Consider the following 22,066-nt stretch of genomic DNA (forward strand, 5'->3'; position numbering starts at 1 on the left):
CTGTGGGTTCTCCTCAGTCCTAAATATTTATAATTTCATGCTCTGCTTTCATCACTTCCAATTTCAAGCTGTAGCTGTAAGCAGAGTGACTATGGCTAAAACTATGAAGAAGGAAAGTATGACAGACCTGCCACAAAGCCCCAGGAGAGTACAAAAGTTTACACAACACTTTTAATACATTTCAAATCTCCCAGTTTAAACTAATTAATCACAGCAGTAAAAACACATATGCGAGTGGGTCTCCTGGTTTCAGTGGGTGTTATTCCCCAAGCAGGAGAACCAGATGCACTGGGATGGCAAACTCTACGAAACTTCCATTGTGGTATCTAGAGAAATACTGCTACAACTCAGGCAAGACCAATTTAGCAAATATAGCTAACTAAGACAAGGGAAAAATCACATTTGAGTAAGTTTTCTGCTCTGAATCTTCCTTTTTTGAATGAAAGATCAACATGTGCATGTTTGGCTGCTATACCAACTTATTTAAGGATTCTCTTAACCAAGTATCTCTGCATGAGTTTCCAAATGATGGTGCAAAATATGTAGGTAGAAAATTCAGTACCAGAGCAGGTCTGGGGTCTACAGGAAAAGGCTTGTCAATAGAAAGCTTCACTAATACCCATCTCTCTAATCTAATGGAAAGGATTGACTGATCTGCCATATTATGCTTAGTCACGTAACCATATGAGATCAGAACAGTAATCTTCTGACAGCACTCAGAGAAACAAGTCACTATGTATAAAAATGGCTTAGCAAACTCTTTATTCCTCCTGCTTAACTGGCAGTTTTCAGGGTTGTGATCTCCAGCCCCATAAAATATACTATTTCTAAATAACCCGTTAGAATGGGCTTAACCATAAACCTGGCAAGCAGCTGTTTTCATTCCAGTCATCTGGTTACACTCATCAGCTCCTAAACAAAATATCTCAAATGCCCAATATGGTGTATGAGGTCTATTCCTCTTGTTTGTTCTCCACAATATCCCCAAATAGTCTCCCAAGAAAGCACAGTTCACTGAGTACAGAGAAAAATATTAGAACCAGGCTAGTTTTGCTGCCAGGACCTTATTACAACTGGATCCAAAGCTAAAAACCCTGAGGTATGGCAATTCACTTAAAGCACTGTTGACACAATGCCTCTCAAGCAAATATACTTAATAAACAGAAAACAATGAAAACATATAGCTCTAGAGAGACTTCCCTAAAAATATGAATGAGTTTTAGACAACTTCTGGGGAGAGAAGGAAGGCACTCATGTCACTTCTCAAGGCTTCCAAGTATCAGACCATATTAGCAGCCACCTTCCTCTCTCCCTAATGTCCTGCAGTTTCCTGGCTGGTTTGTCCTAGCTGCCAGTGAATGCTAATGTTAATTTATATAACACACAGAGATGTTCTTGTTGCACCTTCAATAAATCTGACCCAGGGGGGCTGCCAGGGCATCACCTTGATTTTCTGGGGCTGGAGTAGACTTGATCCCCTTCTGCAGAGAACAGGATGTAACAGCTCTCTTGAGGATATTGTTGTGCAGCCAATTTGTCAAACAGAATGTGATAAAGCTTAACAAGAGGGGGAACACTGTTTAAAGAACACTATCTACCCCCGGAGTGGCTGAGGGAGCTGAGGGTTTTCAGACTGGAGAAGAAGAGGTGCAGGGGAGACCTTCTCACTCTCTACCACCTGAAAGGTACTGAAAGTACCCAAAACACAGGTGTGGGTCGGGCTTTTCTCCCAAGTAACAAGTGAAAAGGACAAGAGGAAATGGTCTCAGGTACCTCTGTGTCCCTCTAACAAAATGCAATTTTTTATTTTTTGAAAACCAGAACACGGATGTGAGTGACTCATTTTTCTTCCAGCTGAAGCAAAAAAGAAAATGTGATTCAGATGCTGCACCAGAGTGCCTCCTAGCAGTATTTTAGTGTAACACCTATTTCTAAACACTGCATGTGGAGGGGAGCAAGGCCACTGTCAGACTAATTTTAGGAGTGGGAAAGGGTTCAGAGAATGACATATAGTTATTAGCACTGGTTTTCTGCTGACCAGATTACTCTGTCTCTATTCCCTGTTCTATTGCTTGTCTCTTCTCTTCAGGAAAAGGTAACATCTTGGGGGATATAAATATCAAGAAAGGTTGAAAAATTATCTGGTTTTATTAAAATATACTGAACTGCTTAAAATCTGGGGGGAAGTGATGCTACCCATGTAAACACACTGGATAATCATAACCCTTTATTTTTGTGAATGCGCTGATTTCCATTAAATTATTCAGGAGTGATTTCAGGCTTGATTTCCTGAAGTGTAAGCCTTAACAGCTCTTTCTGCCTTGGGAAAAATCCCTTCCTCTGTCCTACTGTCTTGCTGCTCTAACTCCTGTCATGAAGCTCAGCTTCCTCTGCAAAGCTTCGTGGCAGCTAAGGGACATTCAACAAGCTTAAGATTTTAAAGATTTTTTTAATCTCAACAAGGTAAGATTTTAAACATGGTAGTATCCAGTTACACAGTAGCACAAATGTGGCACAGCACAATTTAGAAAACATGGCTGCTGGAAACAAAAAATATGTATTGCCAGAATGAATGAAATGTTAATTAATAATTTATAATTTTAAAAAGGTTGATTTTAAGAGCTTCTGAACACTTGGATTTTTTTCTCAGTAAAAAAATCTTTCCCTTGCAAAACTGAAATAGGACTGGAAAAATTGACTCCATTAAAAGATAATCTAAAGAACAAAGCTTTTATTTGGTGAGTCTCAATAGAGACAAAAATTGTTGGGGGAAAAATAATGTAATTTTGGAACAGTTCCACCCCACATTTTCCCTACACCATAGAAGAAGTCCTGAAAATACTTTCATAACAAAAAATGCAGAGGGAAGTTAAAAATATATACTCTGACAAAACATAGTTTAAAATCTCAACTATGGAGAAATGATTACGTGCATAAGTATTGCCACCTAGTGGCCAAAATTCCGATAAAAACAAACGTATTCAAATTCAAGGAAGGTTAAGTTTGTGGGAAAATGAGCTGCAAGTTCATCCTGGAGGGGCTTTGTGAACTGTTGAGTGCATTGCACTTAATCATCATGGCAGGACATTTTGTCCTGTAATTGTGTGGAGTGGGTTAGATTTATTGATTCATCCCCAAAGCTCCAGGTAAAAAAAAAAAAAGGAAAAAAAAATCCTATTACCTTTTAATCTGAGAAGGGAGCTTTAATTTGTCAATGCAACTGGAACCAAAACCAAATAAATATACAGCCAAGTCCTACACTATTAGAAGTCCAGCTCAACTGCACCCACCTAATTTTCAATATTTACTTCCACCATTAACTTAGTCCATCGCTGGGCGGTAGGGTGGGAACTGAAATTTTGTTTTGGCTTCTCTTGAATGAAGTGCTTCCACTACAGCATCTGTTTGACTTTACAAGGATGGCTCAGTTTTGAAATAAATCCATTTTAGTTTAGAGGAGAAGTTGCACCTGAAAATGAGAGGAATGAGCACCGTGTCCAGGAGAAACAGTCCTCTCCACTCAACAGAAGAATGAGCAAATACCACTCTGTGTTCCCAGACCTGAGCTGGCTCACAGTCATGGTGCCTCAAACTTTCCAGCCCAGTTAACCCAACACCTGAACAACAGCTACAAGAAACCAGGAATCAGTTTACACAAACCTGAAAAACAGGACATTTCACCCTGACCACAGTTGCTGGCTACTGGACAAGTTTCAGTAACTAACAAATGTTTACATTACATACATTCTGACCTGCATAAATAAATTCTTGATAAATGTCACTGATTGGAATAGGGCATTACCAAAACTATTCCGACACTTTTTTCTCACTGTGTAGGAAAAACTGTAAATGGCAAGGTTTCAAAGGGGAAATTATTTTATGCAGAGGTAACAAGAGCAATCTCTGGGACCCTTTGTGTTAGGCTGTAGCCAGGGTTGGAGCAGAGGGAGGATAACTCACTCTACTCCATCCTCTGCCATGTCCCTTTCCAAAGGCCAGAGAGCTTCTACTGTCCCATCCCTACCTTCCATGAATGATACCTACCAAGCAGTTATTCCACCACTGCCACAGAATTAATGAAGATATGTATATTCCAAAAGGGGAATGAAAATGCCATTTCTGCCCATGACAGTGACACAATAGTTTTCGGGAGCCCTCTGATCACATAGACTGGTGCAGTAAAGGTCAGATAATGCAGAGTGAAGATAGCATGTGTATTTCATAGCGTTCTAAAAGAGGCAATGGGACATGCCCTGGCCAAAAGATAGGATTGGGTAGTCAAAGAGAAGGCGAAATAAAGAATAAAGAGATATGAGAAATTGAAGTGAATGGCTGAGACTAAAAAGAGAAACAGATGACTGGAACAAAGTGGGTAGCTCAGTGTTATCTGCCAGCTTGAGGCTTTTACCTTTAATGGCCATGGATAATAAAGCACTGCTTCATTTTGTTTGAAAGGGAGTTGGAAAATCTTTTCAGACCTGAGTCAGAAAAATGTTTGTTTCCCACTGAGTCACCACTGTAGCTGCCTACTACAGTTACGTGACTTCTTTTTAAAGCTGTCATCCTGAATGCACCCACACTGATGATGTTTCTCTAAAAAATCAGGTGCATGTGACAGACTAAAAGAGTGATACCTGATTAAGAAAAACCCAACACCACCTGTTTAGGCTGCACTGTACATCCAACTTGGTAACAAACTGTCTCATAAACAAACACAAGGTTGCCATTGCAATTGACACTCTGCATGGGCGGCTGCACATTCACACTGACCTCACTGCAGTTTTACCAGGAAAATACTCACTTGCTCCCAAGAAACTATTGTGTGGCGTTCAGCTGGCTCCTTTTCCACGAATGTCACCTCAGCAACTCCTGGAGAAGTCTCTGAAAGGAAAAGAGGAGCACATTTGCAGCTGGCAAGTGTGATGCCAACACTGTGAGACAGACAATTTTGCAAATTAATCTGAGTGACAGCCAGGCAAAAGGCATAAATGACTGCAAGCATTGTGCTGCTGACTGAGCAGTCACTTTCTTTTGTCTGCGACTGTACTTAGCATGTCTTGGCATGAGGATGTCTAATGCTGTACAAAATGTTATATTTTGAATTTTTTTATACTTACATATGCATGTAGCATGATGTATCTACACATACACTGACTTAGTGGTGGCATTCCTGCCCAAGGTGGGAGGGGTTGGACCTAGATGATCTTTAAGGTCCCTCCCAACCCAAACCATTCTCTGATTCTACAATATAAACACACACAAGTTGTCTTCAAGGTGTGATCTTCTGCAGAAGTTTCAGAGGAAAAAAAAAACAATGATGGATTCTGAGGCAAACTCTTACAGAGGGTTGAATCTTTCTTTGTAAGCATGCCCTGTGGCTTCTGTTGGGTAGGATATCCTCAGCTTGGGACAAGATGTAGCACAGTGCTGCTGTGAACTGCTGACAACCCTGTTCCACAAGGACAGGCACACTTCAGCTCTGGATTCAGTGGCTTTGGACAGACACCTGATCCCGCTGAACGGATCTGCATGAGCAAACATCAGCTCTCTGGAAGCCCAGCTGGACATATGCAAATTTGTTATGAGCACTGAGCTTGTAATTGATAAAAATAATCTGAATATTTTATGGAAAAGGATGCTATACAAATATAAGATACTAATCCACATGGTGCTACCTCTTGCAGGCGTGTGATGGCAGAACAGACTCCCTTACACTTATTATTTTATAATGTTTTACTTCACCCACAGCCAACTGAAATAATTCCCACTGAGGTAATTCTCTTTGGATCAAGTCCAGAAAGACTACTAACTTGTTGTGGGAACTGCAAGCCCAGCAGACAGGGCCATGGAATAGAAATGATAACTATGCAGGGCTTTCAAGACTGGCTCTGCTGTGAAAGTACTGGCCCTGAAAGCAGTCACACACATTACAATTGCTTTCTGGTAAAACATACACAGTGCACCAGACAGGAAAAGCAGGCACTAGAGAGCTTTGGCCTGTTTTTTATCTTCAATGCTAGTCTTTTAATTCTATCAGTAACATTGTCCTTGTCTGTTCTGTTGGTGGAGGAGTGGCGCACAGTTTCAGGAAGCCTAAACTTCACTTCAGGTGTAAATACTGATTGGTACATTGTCAGACATCTGAAAAGATAAAACAAGGCCACAGAAAACCAAGCTCCAAGCTAAAGATGGAAAAAAAAATTACAGTAGGTCACATCACATAGGTAAATTTGTCTGGCCAAAGGGGACCTCCAACACAGAGAGAAGACTGATGTTTCACTAGATTTCACTTCTGGTAGGTGGGTCCAAGGCAGGGCGATCCGTCTCTTGTTCAAATATAAGTTGTTGAACGAGAGAGTGGAATCAATGACCTAACTGGTCTTTTCCATCTAAGCAATGCAAACCATATGACAAATTGAAGAGATTATAATAACAGAGTAATTGTTATTTCTCTGATCAAAGAAAACATCAGGGATGTTTAATTCATCATGCACAACAGCTTGGCTGGGATGACAGAAGATTAAATATCATATCAGTCAAAGAAGATGTCTAGGAACGGGAGAAATGCAACTTCTAAAGAGGTCTGAACCAAATCCAAGATCAAAAGAAAGAGAAATTCCATCTTAAAAGCCTGAATGTTATATTACAAACACGCTGTGGGTGAACTGAAGACCATGTTTAACAGATGTGTGTAGGTATGGATGGGAGCTCCATTAGACATTAAGGGCTCACTTTGCTATCAGTTTCTTTTTCTCCCAGATGGAAGGAATGAAGAAGCCACTTTGGTGGCACCTACAGACATGATAAAGCTTAACTACTTTAGGTGACTCCACCCTATTAATTACTCTGAATCAAGATCATAGTAAACTCTGCCCTATTTTTAGGACATTTCATCGGAAGCTGACAAAAATGGTTTGCAGTATTAAATCAGAAAGAGCCAATGCAATGGTGTGACACAAAGCTGAAGCAGGAAATCACAGGATATTCAGGCTTTACAGTACTGCTAATACTGCCTGTAAGTTGGTTAAACTCTCAACATAATTTTAAAATATCTGAAGAGTTATGTTCTTATCTAATAAAGAGTGCTAACAGTGAAGTATGGTTCTGTTCTGGGCAGTCCAGAAGAGCTAACACCTTCCATTGTGACTTAGTTATTAATAATAAATCTTTTTGGAATTTTCTATTATTCAGAGAACTTCCAGCAAAATGAATCATACTGGCAATGGGAAAGATCTCTCCCTTTTTTTCCCTCAAGTTCTAACCTCCACAATGCTTGGGAGAAATATCCTTCCTTGTCAGGATGTCTACAGAGACTAAAGTTTAAAAAAAAACCAACAAAACCATGCCCGATTTTACTTTACAGTAGGCAGAAAATATCAAGTGACTTCATGACACTTTCCAGAAGATTTAAAGTAAGACAGTTCCTAGTACTACTAACTACTGAGCAAGGCATCATTCTGAATGAGATACCCTTTGTTATTTGAAAGAAACAAGCACTCAATAGACTGGTAATGTTTCCCAATTAGCTAAGCAATTATAATTAATTTGGTGACACAGTTGAAATGCGTTGGACTACTTCACTGGAAAAAATGTGCAAAAATTCCAGAAGGTGTGGAGAGAGAGAGAAAAGAAGCAGAGTAAAGCATCACTGCGATGGACTGGGATGCACATTGATGTATTATTACACAGTACAAGTTGTCAGAGACACAGAGAGAAAAACAAGAAAACAAAAACCAGGAAACACATTGCATGTGAAAAGGATGCTACAGGACTTTCAGAGCCGTACCTGCATTGCCGTGTTTTGCTGGTACAGGCAACACACCTACCCAAAACAGGTTATATGGCAACACTACATTTGGACACAGTTCACATCTCAAAGATCTCACACACCTGAGGGTGGTGAAAATGTGGGCAGGACTAGTAATTTTTTAAAAAGAGCTACTTCAAACAAGCCTTTGCCATGATGATCATCATTAGTTTCACTCATAGAGCAGGGAGATAATGTTATCCTCACCTCATAACTAACAAAACAAACAAACAGAAAAAGAAATCCACCCACCCCCCCTCAAGAAGTCAAATCATAAGTCAGTATGACAATGCTGATCAGAGATTGAGGGTGAAATCCTGTCTTCAAACAAGCCCACAGCAAGAATTTAGCCTTGATCTTGTAATCTCATCTGTCTGAGCAGCAATCCAAACCCACATGCAACTAGAGATATACTGAGGTTATCAGGTGAAACTCACTGTCCTGCAATGTAGCATCAGGGTGAGGTAATTACAGTGCTCACTTTCAGCTTTAAAACGTCCAGGAAGAAATTCCAGGACTGCAGTTTGTAATCTCGTTGCACACGTGGTTTGGGATAGATATATGGCTTTCCAGCCATACAAATAGGACAGTCCTGTGCCTCGTTTTGCTGAGGGATGAAAGGTCTAATGCTGAAATCCTTTCTGCATGCAAATTCTTGCACAAATCCTTGTGATTCCACTGACATGAGTAAAGTTATGTCTGAGAATCCTTCCTTTGGATGCCTTGCAGTCCTGCTGAACTTCAAAGCAAGCTGAGGGGATGCAAGAAGGCTCAAGATATGAACAAACCCCATGAACAGCAAGCAGGGTGTTTTAAGGAACAAGCATCACAGTGTGGAAAAGAACTGCAGGGCAACTGTTCAGGCAGATCTGATCCTGAGCAGATTCAGAAACTCCCCTTCCTGGGGCATGCTCCCTGCTGACCCCACACTAGGACAGCAGATCAGATTTAGGCACAATTTACACATGAAGGTTGTGTGGAGACCTCACAGGAACCTCCAGCTATCTGAAGGGGACCTACAGGGAAGCTGGAGAGGGACTCTTCATTAGGAACTGGAGCGACAGGACAAGGAGTAATGGGTACAAACTGAGAGAGGGGAAATTTAGGTTGGGCATTAGGAAGAAATTGTTTATTTTGAGGGTGAGACCCTGGCACGTTTGCTGAGAGAAGCTGTGCATGTCCATCCCTGGCAGAGTTGAAGGCCGGGCGGGATAAGGGATAAGGCCTTGAGCAATCTAGCCGTCCCTGCCCAGGGCAGAGGGGCTGGGACTGGATCATCTTTGCGCTCTCTTCCCACCCTTTAACATCCCATGCTTCCATGATTTTGCACAAAACACCATTCTCCTTCTCTGATGTTTATGAAACTCTTAAGTCGAGGGATTCGGGATTCCTGCCGGTGCTTCCAGGAACAAGGATGTCTGTTGGTGTGCAGAGGCTGCTCAGCGGCGCGATTCAAAGGAGGGGCCGAGACAACAGGGTGGCTCCCCCCGCCCCGGTCTGCCCCGGGCCCCGTGGGGCTGTAGCTCAACGCCACTCACCCAATATCCTTGTGACGCCCAGAGTGAGCTTGTCCAGGTAGGGCTTGATACCGGTGGGGGGCTTGTCCTCCATCCTCCACGGGACCCTCCCGTCTCTGCCCAGCCCAGTAGAGAACAAAGCCTTTCTGTCCTTCCTGCTGCCCCGTAGGCGCGGGGCGCGCTGGGAGTAGTAGTTTTTCCGGTGGTGCTCCGCTCGGCATATGGCGGCGGCCGGCGCCCAGAGGACCACGATTCCCGGCATGCCCCGCGCCCCACCGCGTGCCGCCGGCACAGGCAGCCAATGGGCGGCGAGCGCAGGTGGGGCGGCGGGGGTATGCGGGGAGTGGCGGCTGTTTCAAGATGGCGGCGGCGGCCGCCGGTGCGGGGGGACGTGCTCGCTGGGCCCGGGGCTGTATCCTTGCCTGGAGCTCGGCGTGAGGGGACGGCGGAGGGAGGCGCCGCCAGGGGCGTGCGGGGCGGCTTGGCATGGGGTTTGGCGTGGAGGCGGTGCGGGGCTGTGGGTCGGGTGGGGTTCTTGGCCGTGACACGGGCGGTGTGGGGCTCCGCTGGGGAATGTGGGGAGGCTTGGCCTGGGGAGAGCGATTTGGCGTGTGCGTGTGCGGTGGAGTACGCGGGATTTCAAAGCAAAAGTGATCCGGGAGAGAAGGGAGGGTCGCAAGTCCTTTTCAGTGTGACCCAGCTGTGAAATCCCGGGGCAAATAAGTATATAGGAAATGGGGAAACTGCGTTCAGTTTGTGAGGGAATCAGTAGAGAGGATGAGGTTTTACAGCCTGGAGAGAAGGAGGCTCGGGGTGAACCCTACCGCTCTGGGCAGCTCTCTGACAGGAGGTTATAGCCAGGTGGGGTTGGGCTCTTCTCCCAGGTAACAAGTGACAGGACAAGAGGACAGAGTCTTAAGCTGCTCCAGGAGAGGTTAGGTTGGACATTAGGAGGAATTTCTTTACAGAAATGGTGATAAAACATTGGGATGGTCTGCCCAGGGAGGTGATGGAGTCACTGTCCCTGGAGGTGTTTAAGGTCTGGGTGACACAGTGGTGCTTGGCCACAGGTTGGACTTGATGGTCTCAGAAGTCTTTCCATACGTAGGTAATCCTGTAATTCTTTGAAACTGAGGCTGGAGGCTGAGCATGGAACAGATGTGTCTTTTGTGACTGTCACTTAAGGTTGACTGCAATCACAACATTTTGGGTGAGCCTGTGTGAGACGTGGAGAGCTCTGTCTGTGAGGGATGAGCGTGAGGCTGGGGTGGCTTCCTGGGCAGAGGACCTCAGGCTGCCACTGTGGGAGACTACCTGGGGCCAGGCACGTAGATGGAGTGGGTGGTGGCTGTGGTGTTGGGAGCTCACCCTGTACATGCCTGGCTAGAGAGAGATGGGCTTGTGTGTCTCAGGGTACCAAGAGCTCGCCTTGGTGTTTGGGATTGTGTGGCTGAGTTAGACGCTCAAGGACTTCAGGTCATCAGGGTAGAACTGACAGTCTGGCCTGGGGGAAATTTAGGAGCTGACAATATAGCTCCAGCTATGAGGGGTTTGAGGCTTTCCTGGTACTCACACTGAGAGTGTGATTTCAGCTTCAAGTGACTGGAAAGAAGAGTATGTGTGTGTGCTCTTTCATTTATATTTGACTGCACACCTACTGGGACAGCATTGTGCAAGTCAAACAGGCCAACCATCCCATGGCCTGTTTAGGGAGCACGTTACCATCTTCCATCTGTGTAAAGTAAAAAAAATTGTCTACAACTTTTCTGTGCTGTGAATGGGATGAAGGTGCCTGGCCACATAGCAGATTTGTTTCCACACTGTCATTAGTCTGCTCAGTTGTGGAAGTGTTGATGCAATTACACTGACAGTCTATTTTTATCAGTTAACTACTGGGTTACAGGTTGTTTCCCATGACTAAGTACGATTTCTTGAGCCCAGCAGTGGCCCTATTCATCATGATCTTCCAAGGAATGAAGTTCTTCCTGACAACCATTTCCATTTTATTTGTTTTGATGAAAAGACAGTGTTGCCTCTGATCTTGGAAAAGTTTAAATACTTAGAAATGCACATGGCACAATTTAAAAATAATGGTACTGTATGCTTTCGAAAAAAGAGGAGGAGGTGGGCAATTTGGTAGATTTGTTTAATAGGTTTGGAAAACTGAAGTTCTCTCCATAATTGTTGAATAGACTCAGCACAGCAAGGCAGGTTGTGTAAGTGAGCTGTACCCAGGTGTTCAGTTTCTCCAATGTCTGTCTCTGCTGTTGCACTGACCTTTAGCTGTGGTGCTACAAGGTTTATAATACTACACTCGCCTTACTGGCAATCTTGAGAGGCACGTGGCAGTGGATTAATGTTAAAAGGTTGATGCTGGGGCTGTCCCCAGTCTGTTACTCCAGGGCAAGGACATTGGACCTGCTTATGAATCAGCTCTGAGTCACTGTAATTCTCAGTCTAGCTGACTGAGGTAACCTGCTCTAACTGTGGGTTATTCTAATACACTGGGCTGCAAAGCTTCACCAGGAGAGTGGTCCTGGTAGCTGGGGGAGTAATAGTGACAGCTTTTACTAATCTTTGCATTCTGCTACTAGGAATCTATCCCCAGCAGCTGGCAATACCAGAGGCACACTCTAAAAGCAGAATGTTGTTTAGGCAAATTTTTTTATTTCCTATAGCCATGTGTTGACACACTGATTAACCATATGTCAGTTGAGTAGGAATTGCCTGTGCTAAAGTTTGTTGTTTCCCGAAGCAGTGTGAGCTGAAGATACAGCTCCTCAGTACCCTGCAGTTTGCTTTGTGGTTGTGCTGACACAGCCATTTGGGCTGGGCTGGGATCCAGAGTTGGACTTTTGCTCCACCTTGGTGCTTTTTGAAAGGAGGGTACGCACAGTGCCTTCCTCGTAGAGTCTGTTCAGCCTCCTCGCCTGGTTCCTGCTATGCCCCCACAGTGTGCTCTGGCAGCTGGAGATTGCAGGCTGCAGCTCACAAGTGAGAACAGGAGTGCTCTGAGTGTTCATAGAGAGAGCTGGCTTTGACAGCAGTATTCACTGAATGTTTTTAAACTGGTGTGAGGCTGGTGAGTGGTAATTGTTTACAAGTGATAACGTGCATTGACAAGATCATAAGTGAGCCTTCGATCAAGCCCTTCCAGTGTGACAGGTACCAGGTGTGTGATGGACAGTGGGTGTTGATTGAAGTTGCTGTCCACAGGGGAAGCTCCTAAACTTTTCCTGATTTTCTATACTGTGTAGTAGTTTACTGAATTAAGGTTTTGACATGGTGCGATCAGAATCAAATTTTAGTTGAGGCAAGAGTTTGTATAGGTTAACTGAAGTATTTTCACAATTTTATTTTATTGTGTGAATGCAGCTGCAAAACCTTAAATGCTTTTATCTGTTAGCAGTACAGAAATTAGGTAATTGAGTTAATTGGCCAACCATAGAAGGCTGAGGAAAGTAAAAGGGTATAAACAAAAGGTAGTGTAAGAGAAGTTCTGTGCCCTGTGCTTTTTTTTTTTTTTTCACTTTACTATTGCCCCGGTTTCAGCTGGGATGGAGTTAAGTTTCGTCCTTGTACTTGGTATGCCGTGTTTTGTATTTTGCATGAGGATAACGCTGATAACACTGATGTTTTGGATGTTGCTCAGCAGTGCTTACCCAAAAACATGGGCTTGAGTGACCCAGGCTTTGCCAGTGAGCAGATGCACAAGAAGCTGGGAGGGATCCTGTCCAGGAGAGCTGACCTGAGCTGGCCAACGGGAGATTCCATAGCAGAGAACATCATGTCCAGTACATAACTGGGGAGTGTTGGCTAGGAGCTGCCAGTTCCTGCTGGGGGAAGGGCTGGGCATTGTTCAGTGAGCAACTGTTCTGTGCATCACATGTTTCTTTTGTGTTTTAATCCTGTCTCCCTCTTCCCTTTACATTGCAATTAGTATCATGATCCTATTTTATTTTATTTTGTTTCAGTTCCTAAACTTTTCTTACCTCTACGCATTAGGTTTACTGTTTCTCTCTGATTTTCCTCCTCACATGGGGCAGGGAGGTGGACAGGGAGTGGCTGTGTGGTATTGAGTTGCTGGCTGGGTTTAAGCCACAACAAGTATATTAGTTATTTATGTAGGAATAACAATCTTTACGTTCAGCTAAATGAAATTGCTGCTTTAAGGAAGACAGTACTGTTTACACCCGTCCTTGAATTACATTGAGTCCTATTTTTGGTGACCTCTAGGAGGCAGGGATTCAAATTCAGCAATTGCTAACATAGCACAAATAGCATGGTGCCCTGATATTTCTGATTTTTAAGTGTTTTCTGTGGCCAAGTTATTTAATAGTTAAAGCTGTGGGACATTTGAAAGTTTTTGAAACTTCTTAAAGAAATCTAGTTTTCAGGCTTTTATGTATTACTCATCATGTGATGATCAGATGAGAATGACCAACTTCCTTTGAAGTCTTTTGCATTTATCTTCATTTATGTTTCTTAGAACGTATTGCCCAAAATGTGTTTCATTGCAATGTCAATAAGCACTGTTTCAGAATTTGTTTTCCCTACACATCAAGATATTCCCTATATAACGATAAACTGTTTATTTATCATTATTTAAATTTAAATTATTTAAATTTAAATAAACACTATTATTTTAGTAATTGCTCTTGTAAGTGGGGCTGGTCCATGGGATCTTCTGCGAAGGTGACCACTAAGATAATCTTTACAGGCTGAAAGTTAATGCACAGGCCTTTTGCTTTAGCAATGTCTGTGGTGATGTTTTTTTTCTAACCAAGTTTTCTTTGCTTTTGTTGCTCCCAAATTGTTGACAGTTTGTTTTCTTATCTACAGCTGTGTAAAATTAAGAGACCAAATACTTCTTTTTTTCGTCCTGTTTAAAGAGCCAAGCTTGATCTCCTTGTATTTCCTTTAACACAGCCACATCCAGCTTCTGATGAAGAAGAGCCACTGGTATCTGTTTCAGGTATGACCTTCTAATAGATGTAAAAAAAGGTTTTTACCTGTGGATGATAAAATTTGCAATGTCTTTTCAGGTATGTGGTTTGTGTACATAAATGCATGTAAGGTAGAGTGTCATCATAAGTTGTAATGGGACATACATGATTGTAGGAGAGGATTTATGCTTTGCTGCTTAGATAAGCATACTGTACAAGATGAATAGTTTCAGGGGAGTTGTTTCTGTTGCAGGTACAGCATGGCTTTATCCAATTTATAAGTTGAGTTGAATTTTTAATATCTTCTCCAAGGAATGTTGAAGCATTAGAGGTGTTCAGGTTTTTGTAAATTTTGAAGATATCAATTGAAATGAAGATTCATTATGTACAGATAAAGCAATCTTTTTTTTTATTAGCTCTTTTGACCTTGATTTAGTGAGTGCATACTTGTGTATATTGCTGGGGAAAAGATGAGTGTTCTCAGTTCCCCTTCAGAATTCTCTTAATTGTTTTCAAACACAGCTCTTAAAGGGACACCAGGTCCTGAAAACATATCTGGGGATAGTTAACTCTAGACTGAAATTGAATGTGTGCGTCATCCAGCAGTTACAAATTTTGAGGAACTGTACTCTTTAGGTTTGGGGTAACATGGTTTCCCTTCAAAACATCTCTGTTGAACAGCAAAACACATGCGGGGATTTTTAAGCCAAGCAATCTCAGATCATTTTTCTATGTGCCCTGGAAAAAAAAGCACTGATCCTAAATGATGGACATTGATTTACTCTGGGAAGTTTTCTTCCACTTCTGTGGAAGAGAATGTCAGGAACATTGTGTTCCGTTGTGTAGGAGCATGGAAATGTTACAATGTGTAATTTACAATGTATTATTTAGTTCTTTGCCTTGAATTGCTGTTACACTTCTGAAATTCATTACCCAAATAAATGGTAATGCTAGTTACCCTTTGCATGCTAATTTCATGCTAGTATGAAATACTATTTTTTGTTCAAAACTTTTCCTCTTCTGAACAGTCAAAAATCAAACCTTGAGGCAGTACCAAGAAGCTATGGGCTTTAATCTGGCCCTGGGAGGTTTTAATGTTAGTGTCAGTGTTGGCACTTTGTAATTGCAGCATCAGGATTTTCAGTGTTTTCATGTTCTTACCGTTTGTAGTGGTGATCTAATTCTAATTGTGGCAGGAAGTGTTTGACAAATGATCTGTGGAGTGTGCACTGCAGTGTTGCCTTCCTCATATGCCTGGTTCTGAAAGGAACAAACAGCCTCAGCATCAGTAGGTTGGCTGTAAACCAGAAAAAGTGGTATTTTATTATATGACTGGTACTTTTAACACCTTTACTGATGGTTGGTTCCTCACTGTCTGTGGGTATCAAAGCAGAAGCTCAATTTTATGCTTTTGCACCTTAATCAAACACAGGTTTTTTGCACTGAACCTCAGTCTGAAGACATAATGTGCATTTCAAAATTTATGAAATGTTCATTGTAGCTGGGTGTGCTTCAGTGCTATGCACCTCTTTTTCTGCTGTTGTGTACATCCTAATAAAATTTGCTATGCAGTGAGAGGCTGGGGGGAACTGCAAAAATATACTTGAGGTGCTCATTCTTCTCAAAAAAGGGAGCTGCTAAGGCAAGGATGCCTTTGTGGAAGTCTGGTTGTACAAGGCAAGAGTAGGGTCTCTTTTCACTTTATAATCTGTGTGTTCTGTTTGTCTTTCATTTACAGGAGTGCCTACAAAAGGAAATTTAAGAACAAGGTGTTTGTCAAAATATCAAACAGGTCAAACCGAAGTGAAGGTGCCTCTAGCTGTTCCTTCTGTTTCCATGGATCCTGCTGGAGGTACAGGAGATCTAACAGGGCAACAGGTCAGTAAAGGCAAATTTTTCTTGCTCTTAAGAGTGCACGTAGTAGAAAATACGGCAGAATATTTTTAGATTGGAAACTTTTAAATAGTTTCAGAGTACTGTTAGTCTTACACTTTTTGCCTACTTCACACTACGGCTTTCTAGCAGAAATTATCACCTAAAGAGAACAAAGGCTGAATGTGCTAATTTATGTAAATGGTGTGTAAGGGGGGCTATATAAAACAGATTATTTATATTTCTATGTGTGTATTTGTACAGAGACTGTGCATGTAGCCTTGGGTAGTGCCTAATCTATATTTTACTAGCAAAACATGCAAGAAGTTGTGTTCAGTTTATTAATTTTCATTGTTCTAGTCATCTCATGTAGAAATAAGACTAGTAAAAACTCATTTTAGAGACCTTTTTGCTGTGCCTGCTCACGTTAGTAGGGTAAAATACCTTTCTGTTGTTGATAGTAAAAGTTCAAGATGCATTTGAGTAGTAGAAGCAGCTTTGTCAGTTGATGTCAGCTGCATTGAGTCATGTGGTCTCCTCCTGTGAGACTAGGTGATGTTTTTCCTACAGTTTCTTGCATTACAAATTTCAAAGCAGCAGGGTTTCCTTTGGAAGGTTATTCTGCATTGTGATAGATGCTGTAATGTTCAGAAATCAGTTGAGAGATGCCATTTTTCTAACATGGTTTGTATAGTACAATGACTGCATAAGTCATTTGAGTACTGTGAAGTCTCTTGCCTTGCAGTCATCTTGGGCCAGCCTGTGAAAGGGTTTGGCATCCTCCCACTTGCAGGCAGGATCTAAAACCTTTGACTGCTTCTACATCACTATTTTATTATCCTACAGTTGAATCTTGTTCTTGATCTGAGCTAAGATGTACTTCTCTGCCTTGTGTATGCTGTGTAAGTGCTGTGTGCCTCACATATATGTTCAAAACTCTGGTGTGAAGACAGGTTACTGAATTCTTGTTGCTTTTACAGTGTCACTGCCTTTTGAATCCTTCAGCATGACACATGACTAGTTATTACTAGGATTAATTTTTAGGGCTTTTCCTGGACTTGTACATTTCCCTTTCTCTGTTTATCAGTACTTGCTTTTAGGAGCCTGGTATGTACCTCTACTTTGCAAATGATGCTGTTAAGTGGCATGCAGATAAATTCCACAAATAGCCTCCATTATGCAGAGTCTTTATGTAGCATCTCTTCATAAGTATCTACAAGCCTGCTGCCTCACAGATGCCTTCATAATGTCACATTAAAATCTGTTTTGTTGAATGGTGCATTGATTGCATTATTTGTTGTCTAGAGAGTTTTTACTCTTTTTTTTGTGAAAGCCATTGTATAAATGGGATTTGGTGTATTTTTTCATTTAATATAATGCCTGATATGTGAAATATTAATTGGTGACTCGTGCTTTTATATTACTGACAACAAAATGTGTTCAAAGCTATGTTTTGTTTTTGTCTTCTTAAACCTTCTGGTTTTTGCTTACCTTGCCAAATCCTCATGGAAACTTTGTACTCTGAAGATAAGCTCTGAATTACTTGAAACAAACAGAACAAATGGTTTTATTCATAATTGAAGAAAAACTTCCTTGGCATGCAATTTTCATCAGTAACAGAACTCACTTTCTGCAAGACGTTGTGTGCAAGTCTAGGGAGAACTGATGGCTTTACTTTAGCATAGAGTCCTAGAACGGTTTGGGTTGTATGAGACACTAAAGATCATCCAGTCCAACCCCCATGCCATGTGCAGGGACACCTTCCACTAGTCCAGGCTCCTTAGAGTCTCATTCAGCCTGGCCTGGACATAATTCTGAGTAAAATGCTCTGGGCTAGAATAGGTGAGCTGCTGTGGTCCCTTCTGTGATTCTGTGTCATTCTGTCATGCAGATTGTCACCTTTCAGGGTGTGGTGAGTATCTTCCAAGTACTGGGTTACAGAACTGTGTTCTATCCTGAACTGTGTGGAAAGCACAGAAATCTGAAAAAAGGAGACAATGCAGTCTTGTCTTCTACCTCCTTTGTCATCTTCTTTTGATGGCTGAGCTATTGCTGGACACTATTCCACAGCTTCATTTTGACGTGTTCATGCCTGATAGGTTTTTGTCTTTTTTTCATTTTACTTTTATACTCTCTTTATATATATCCTTTTACCTTTACCCATTCCTGTACTTTTTACTCCCTGTATCTTAACCCTACATGTTTATCACCCTAGTACCCCTTGCCCTGCTCAGAGTTCTTTGGAGAAGACGAAACAAACCCCACAATCTCAAAAGCATGACGCACAACCTTGAACAGGCCCCCATCACTGAGACATGTTTTTTGTAAACTAAGTTGTAATCTTTGGGGGGGGGGGCAATTTTAATAAGGGGGCAATTACTTCATTTGTTAGACTTCTTATTGGACACTTTTAGATAGGTATGCTAATCTAGGCTGTCCATAAATTGTATACGAGAGATATCGTCGAACTTATTCATCGGTGCGCATCTGAGATCCTATTAAACCAAGGTAATACCCTTTTCCTATACTGTGTGTCTGCATCTCAAAATTTTTTACTAGTGATTTAAGGCATCAGTGTGTTATTCTTCAAGTCTGCCTATGAGAATTTCTTGTGTACCATCTATGCATACCTGTGAGTGATAGAAAAAACTGATTTTCCTCTTCGTCCCACAAATGTTTGTCTGACAGTATGTACATCAGTTTGGGTAGTAGTTTGAGAGACCTTATGTTAAATCTTCTTCACTTATGTGATCGAGCTTCATTCTCTTTTCTGAGAAGTGTAATTTTTCATTTTTCTTAAAGAAATTCCCTTGTGTGGCTGCTAAAAAAGAAGTCACAAATTTGTAGCATGGGAAATAAAATTCCTTCAACCATACGTTTAGTTGAATTCTGTCAAGTTAAGTCAAGTCTCTCTTCATTTGTATGACTTTAAATAACATATATTTGGGAAGGAAACTGTGAAATCAAATGCCCCTTGAAAAGTGCTGAAATTTGCCTTGTGAAATTCCTTTCCCTTTGCCCCTGAGAAGACTGCATTGAAGTTAAGAGTATACTGAAGGGTCAGGTGGGTATAGTATGAGTCTGTGAAAACATCACTTCTTTTAGTAGTGGACATTATTCTTTGATTGTTTTTAAGACACTGTTTAAGAATCAGTTAGCTAAGATGGGGTCACTTCCTCACTGGTGTGTGAGATCAGCTGCTGTTACTGATAATGAGAGGGAAGAAGCCCAGTGTTGGCTTTGTATTCTTTTGTGCACTGTTGTGTTAACTTGGCCAAACTACAGGGCATCTTTTATCTCATGTTAAGCACTGCATGCACTTGGGGAGGTTTGTAAAAGTGTAAAGTAAAACTCCTTTAGATTGAGTGGAAATACTGAAACTTGCCAAAATTTTGGGCAGAACAGCATGGCTGTTATTGCTGCATTTACCTTGGGGTTCGTATTTCGTGCTTACCACTAGCACTGGTGAGCTGACCGCCGGATCGCAGGGACTTTTGGTGAATGAAACCAGTTTAGAGCAATTTCCTGCTTGGAAAGTCGGGGATGCCGGGCAGCAGAGTGCCCTCTGGTGGTTACACGTAGCAAGTGCGGCGGTTCTCCGTGTGCTTTCCCTGGCATGCATGAAAGACCTGGAAGTGCTCAGGTCTGCCACAGCCTTCTCTTGACAAGTGTTATTTACCAAAGCAGCAGATAAGCCATTAAACCCAAGCAGTAGCCATGTGTGAAGGTGTGTGTGCTTTTTCTGTGTGTTAGAAAAATGAAATAAGGGACTTACTGTCTACTAAGAATATTTTGCTGTTTTGTATGCTTTGGTCATAAATGCTAAGGCAACATTCTTTTTCTTACTACATTACTATCCTAATATGATAAAGTCTGAAGTTGGATTTGGATATTGCTGCACTAGATTTCCAAGTCATGAGAACCTACTCCTCTTTATGTAGTATGAATCAAGGAATAGTGCATGTCTTAAAACTTTACCCAGCATGTTTTAGTATTGAAGCTAGCAGCTTGCATTTGAATTACAAATCTCGTAAAATAATTCTTCACAATTTGGTAATTTGTTTCACTGAAATGTACTTACGTTTTAAAAAATATGAATTTTATTTCCAGTTGGAATTGATCTACTTTCAGCTTCTAATTATTAGGTCTTGAAATCCTTTTAATAGCGTATGATATATTTGTTTTCTTTTAAACAGTACTTTCTAAAATGTAACTTTAAATTTTCAGGGCACTAATGAAGGAGGAATGAAGAGTGCTTCTTTAAAGGATTTGTGTCCTGAGGACAAGAGACGCATTGCGAACTTAATTAAAGAACTTGCCAGGTAAGAAGAAGCATCACCTGAAAATGCATTATGTTTAAAGAGAGTAATTTCTCTAATTAACATCAAGGAACGTAGAGCTGCATTAAAAAACTGAATATTTGCACAAGGTAGCTTTTCTTGCTGGAAGAGGTATGAAGGAGCCTGGTTGGTTTTTTCCTTGCTTTCTGAGCTCCTAAATATATATTTAAAACAACAGGTGAAGTTTGGTGACCAGCACTAGTTCATCTGTATAAAACCAGTAACAAGGCTAGGATTTTGGTTTTTGCATGTATCAAGTGCTATAAATAAACACATTCTGCTTTTGGAGATGACAGACTTTGTTGCTATGAAAGTTAGTAGTGCTTATTATTTGGCAGGGGTAAGCTTTTATGTGGAAAGCCATGTTAAAAGGTGGATTGCTGATCTTGTGGCTGAGATATATTGATAATTATTTGCCTCTCTAATTTTTACTTACCTAGCAAAACTTTTTCTTGCTTCCCTTAATTTCTTCAGGTTCTACCTATTCTTTGAAAAGAGAGGCAGAAATAGTGCAAGTTTCTCAGGTTTAGGAAAAGTCCTTTTTCTAAGTTTCTCTCCAGTACTGGTTACATTCTCAAAGGTAAAGGATGTGAAAAAGAGGCTGAATTAGAGTGAGGAGGTTTTTGTCCTACTCTTTCTCCCTAAAACCTCAGAATCTCTGGAAACCTGTTTCTTACAGATTGGATGTAAAAATGAGGAGGAGCACATGGGCCTTTGGCAGGCTTTGCCACAGCAGTGGGGAAGGTCTTGTGAGATGATCCCAGGTCCTTTGGGCTAAATGTCAGTGTACATACTTAACATTTTTAAAGGCAAAATTTTTCTAAAACAAAATGTAGGTTCTCTAATAATAATGAAATGCTTTTTGACATAGATCTCTTATGTCTGTGCAATAATTGGCAAGCATTACTGTCCTTTTTCATTTTATATAGGGAAATTCAGAAAATTAGACAAATTAAGTTACTTGCTCAAGGTCATGCAGTAACTCTCCTGTGCAGCTAGGAATATTTTCTCTCTGATTATCCTTATCCAGTGGACCATTTTACCTGCTAATAATCTGTACTAATACAGGCTTTCTTGCCATATAGTATTTTAGTAATTTCTGAAGTTCTTCATGCTTGCAACTCTATTTTATCATGCCTTGTGTTAGAAAATGTATAGTTAAGACTGTCATAAAGAGTAGATTGGTGGGAGGCCTGGTTACAAATTGTCAGATGTTGGAGCTATTCGGACACTGTTGCCACTGTTGATATATAGAGGTATATTCTAATATTAAAAAAAGCCTTTTATTACATTGTTCCTCATAATACACTGCTCCCTAGTGAATAGTAGTACACTAATTCATTTGAGCATGGGATTCTTCTTAAATCTCAGATGCTGTGATTTTTCCCTGAGGACAGTTTGATATTTCTGCCTGACATTTCTTTGAAGAAAAATAGAAGGTGCAGCAACATTAATTTTGAAAAGTAAAATTAGTGGAACACTATTATTTTATACTTAGTTCTCTTTTATTTTTAATCCTAATCATATTTTTATTGGACGTAATTAAAAGTCCTTTGCAGAGTAATAGGGAAGTTGAACTTTAAT

At 41.2% G+C, this 22,066-nt stretch overlaps 2 protein-coding genes across 2 annotated transcripts in view; one reads left to right on the plus strand and one right to left on the minus strand.

The window, feature by feature from the left end:
- TPGS2 (tubulin polyglutamylase complex subunit 2) overlaps positions 1–9,507 on the minus strand; it is a 20,181-nt gene extending 10,674 nt beyond the window's left edge. Inside the window, exons 1-2 of the mRNA XM_085043694.1 lie at positions 9,346–9,507; positions 4,802–4,881 (exon numbers count right to left, since the gene is read on the minus strand). Of these exons, the coding sequence (XP_084899820.1) occupies positions 4,802–4,881; positions 9,346–9,418 (153 nt within the window). The 5' untranslated portion in view covers positions 9,419–9,507. The remainder of the gene's footprint in view (positions 1–4,801; positions 4,882–9,345) is intronic.
- Positions 9,508–9,654: 147 nt separating this feature from the next.
- The window catches only part of KIAA1328 (KIAA1328 ortholog), a 143,276-nt gene continuing 130,864 nt past the window's right edge, over positions 9,655–22,066 (plus strand). Inside the window, exons 1-4 of the mRNA XM_085041909.1 lie at positions 9,655–9,736; positions 14,264–14,299; positions 16,009–16,148; positions 20,370–20,464. Of these exons, the coding sequence (XP_084898035.1) occupies positions 9,685–9,736; positions 14,264–14,299; positions 16,009–16,148; positions 20,370–20,464 (323 nt within the window). The 5' untranslated portion in view covers positions 9,655–9,684. The remainder of the gene's footprint in view (positions 9,737–14,263; positions 14,300–16,008; positions 16,149–20,369; positions 20,465–22,066) is intronic.

The sequence above is a fragment of the Lichenostomus cassidix genome, chromosome Z, assembly GCF_008360975.1.
Source record: "Lichenostomus cassidix isolate B80296 chromosome Z, HeHo_3.0, whole genome shotgun sequence".
In the NCBI taxonomy this organism is placed as follows: domain Eukaryota; kingdom Metazoa; phylum Chordata; class Aves; order Passeriformes; family Meliphagidae; genus Lichenostomus; species Lichenostomus cassidix.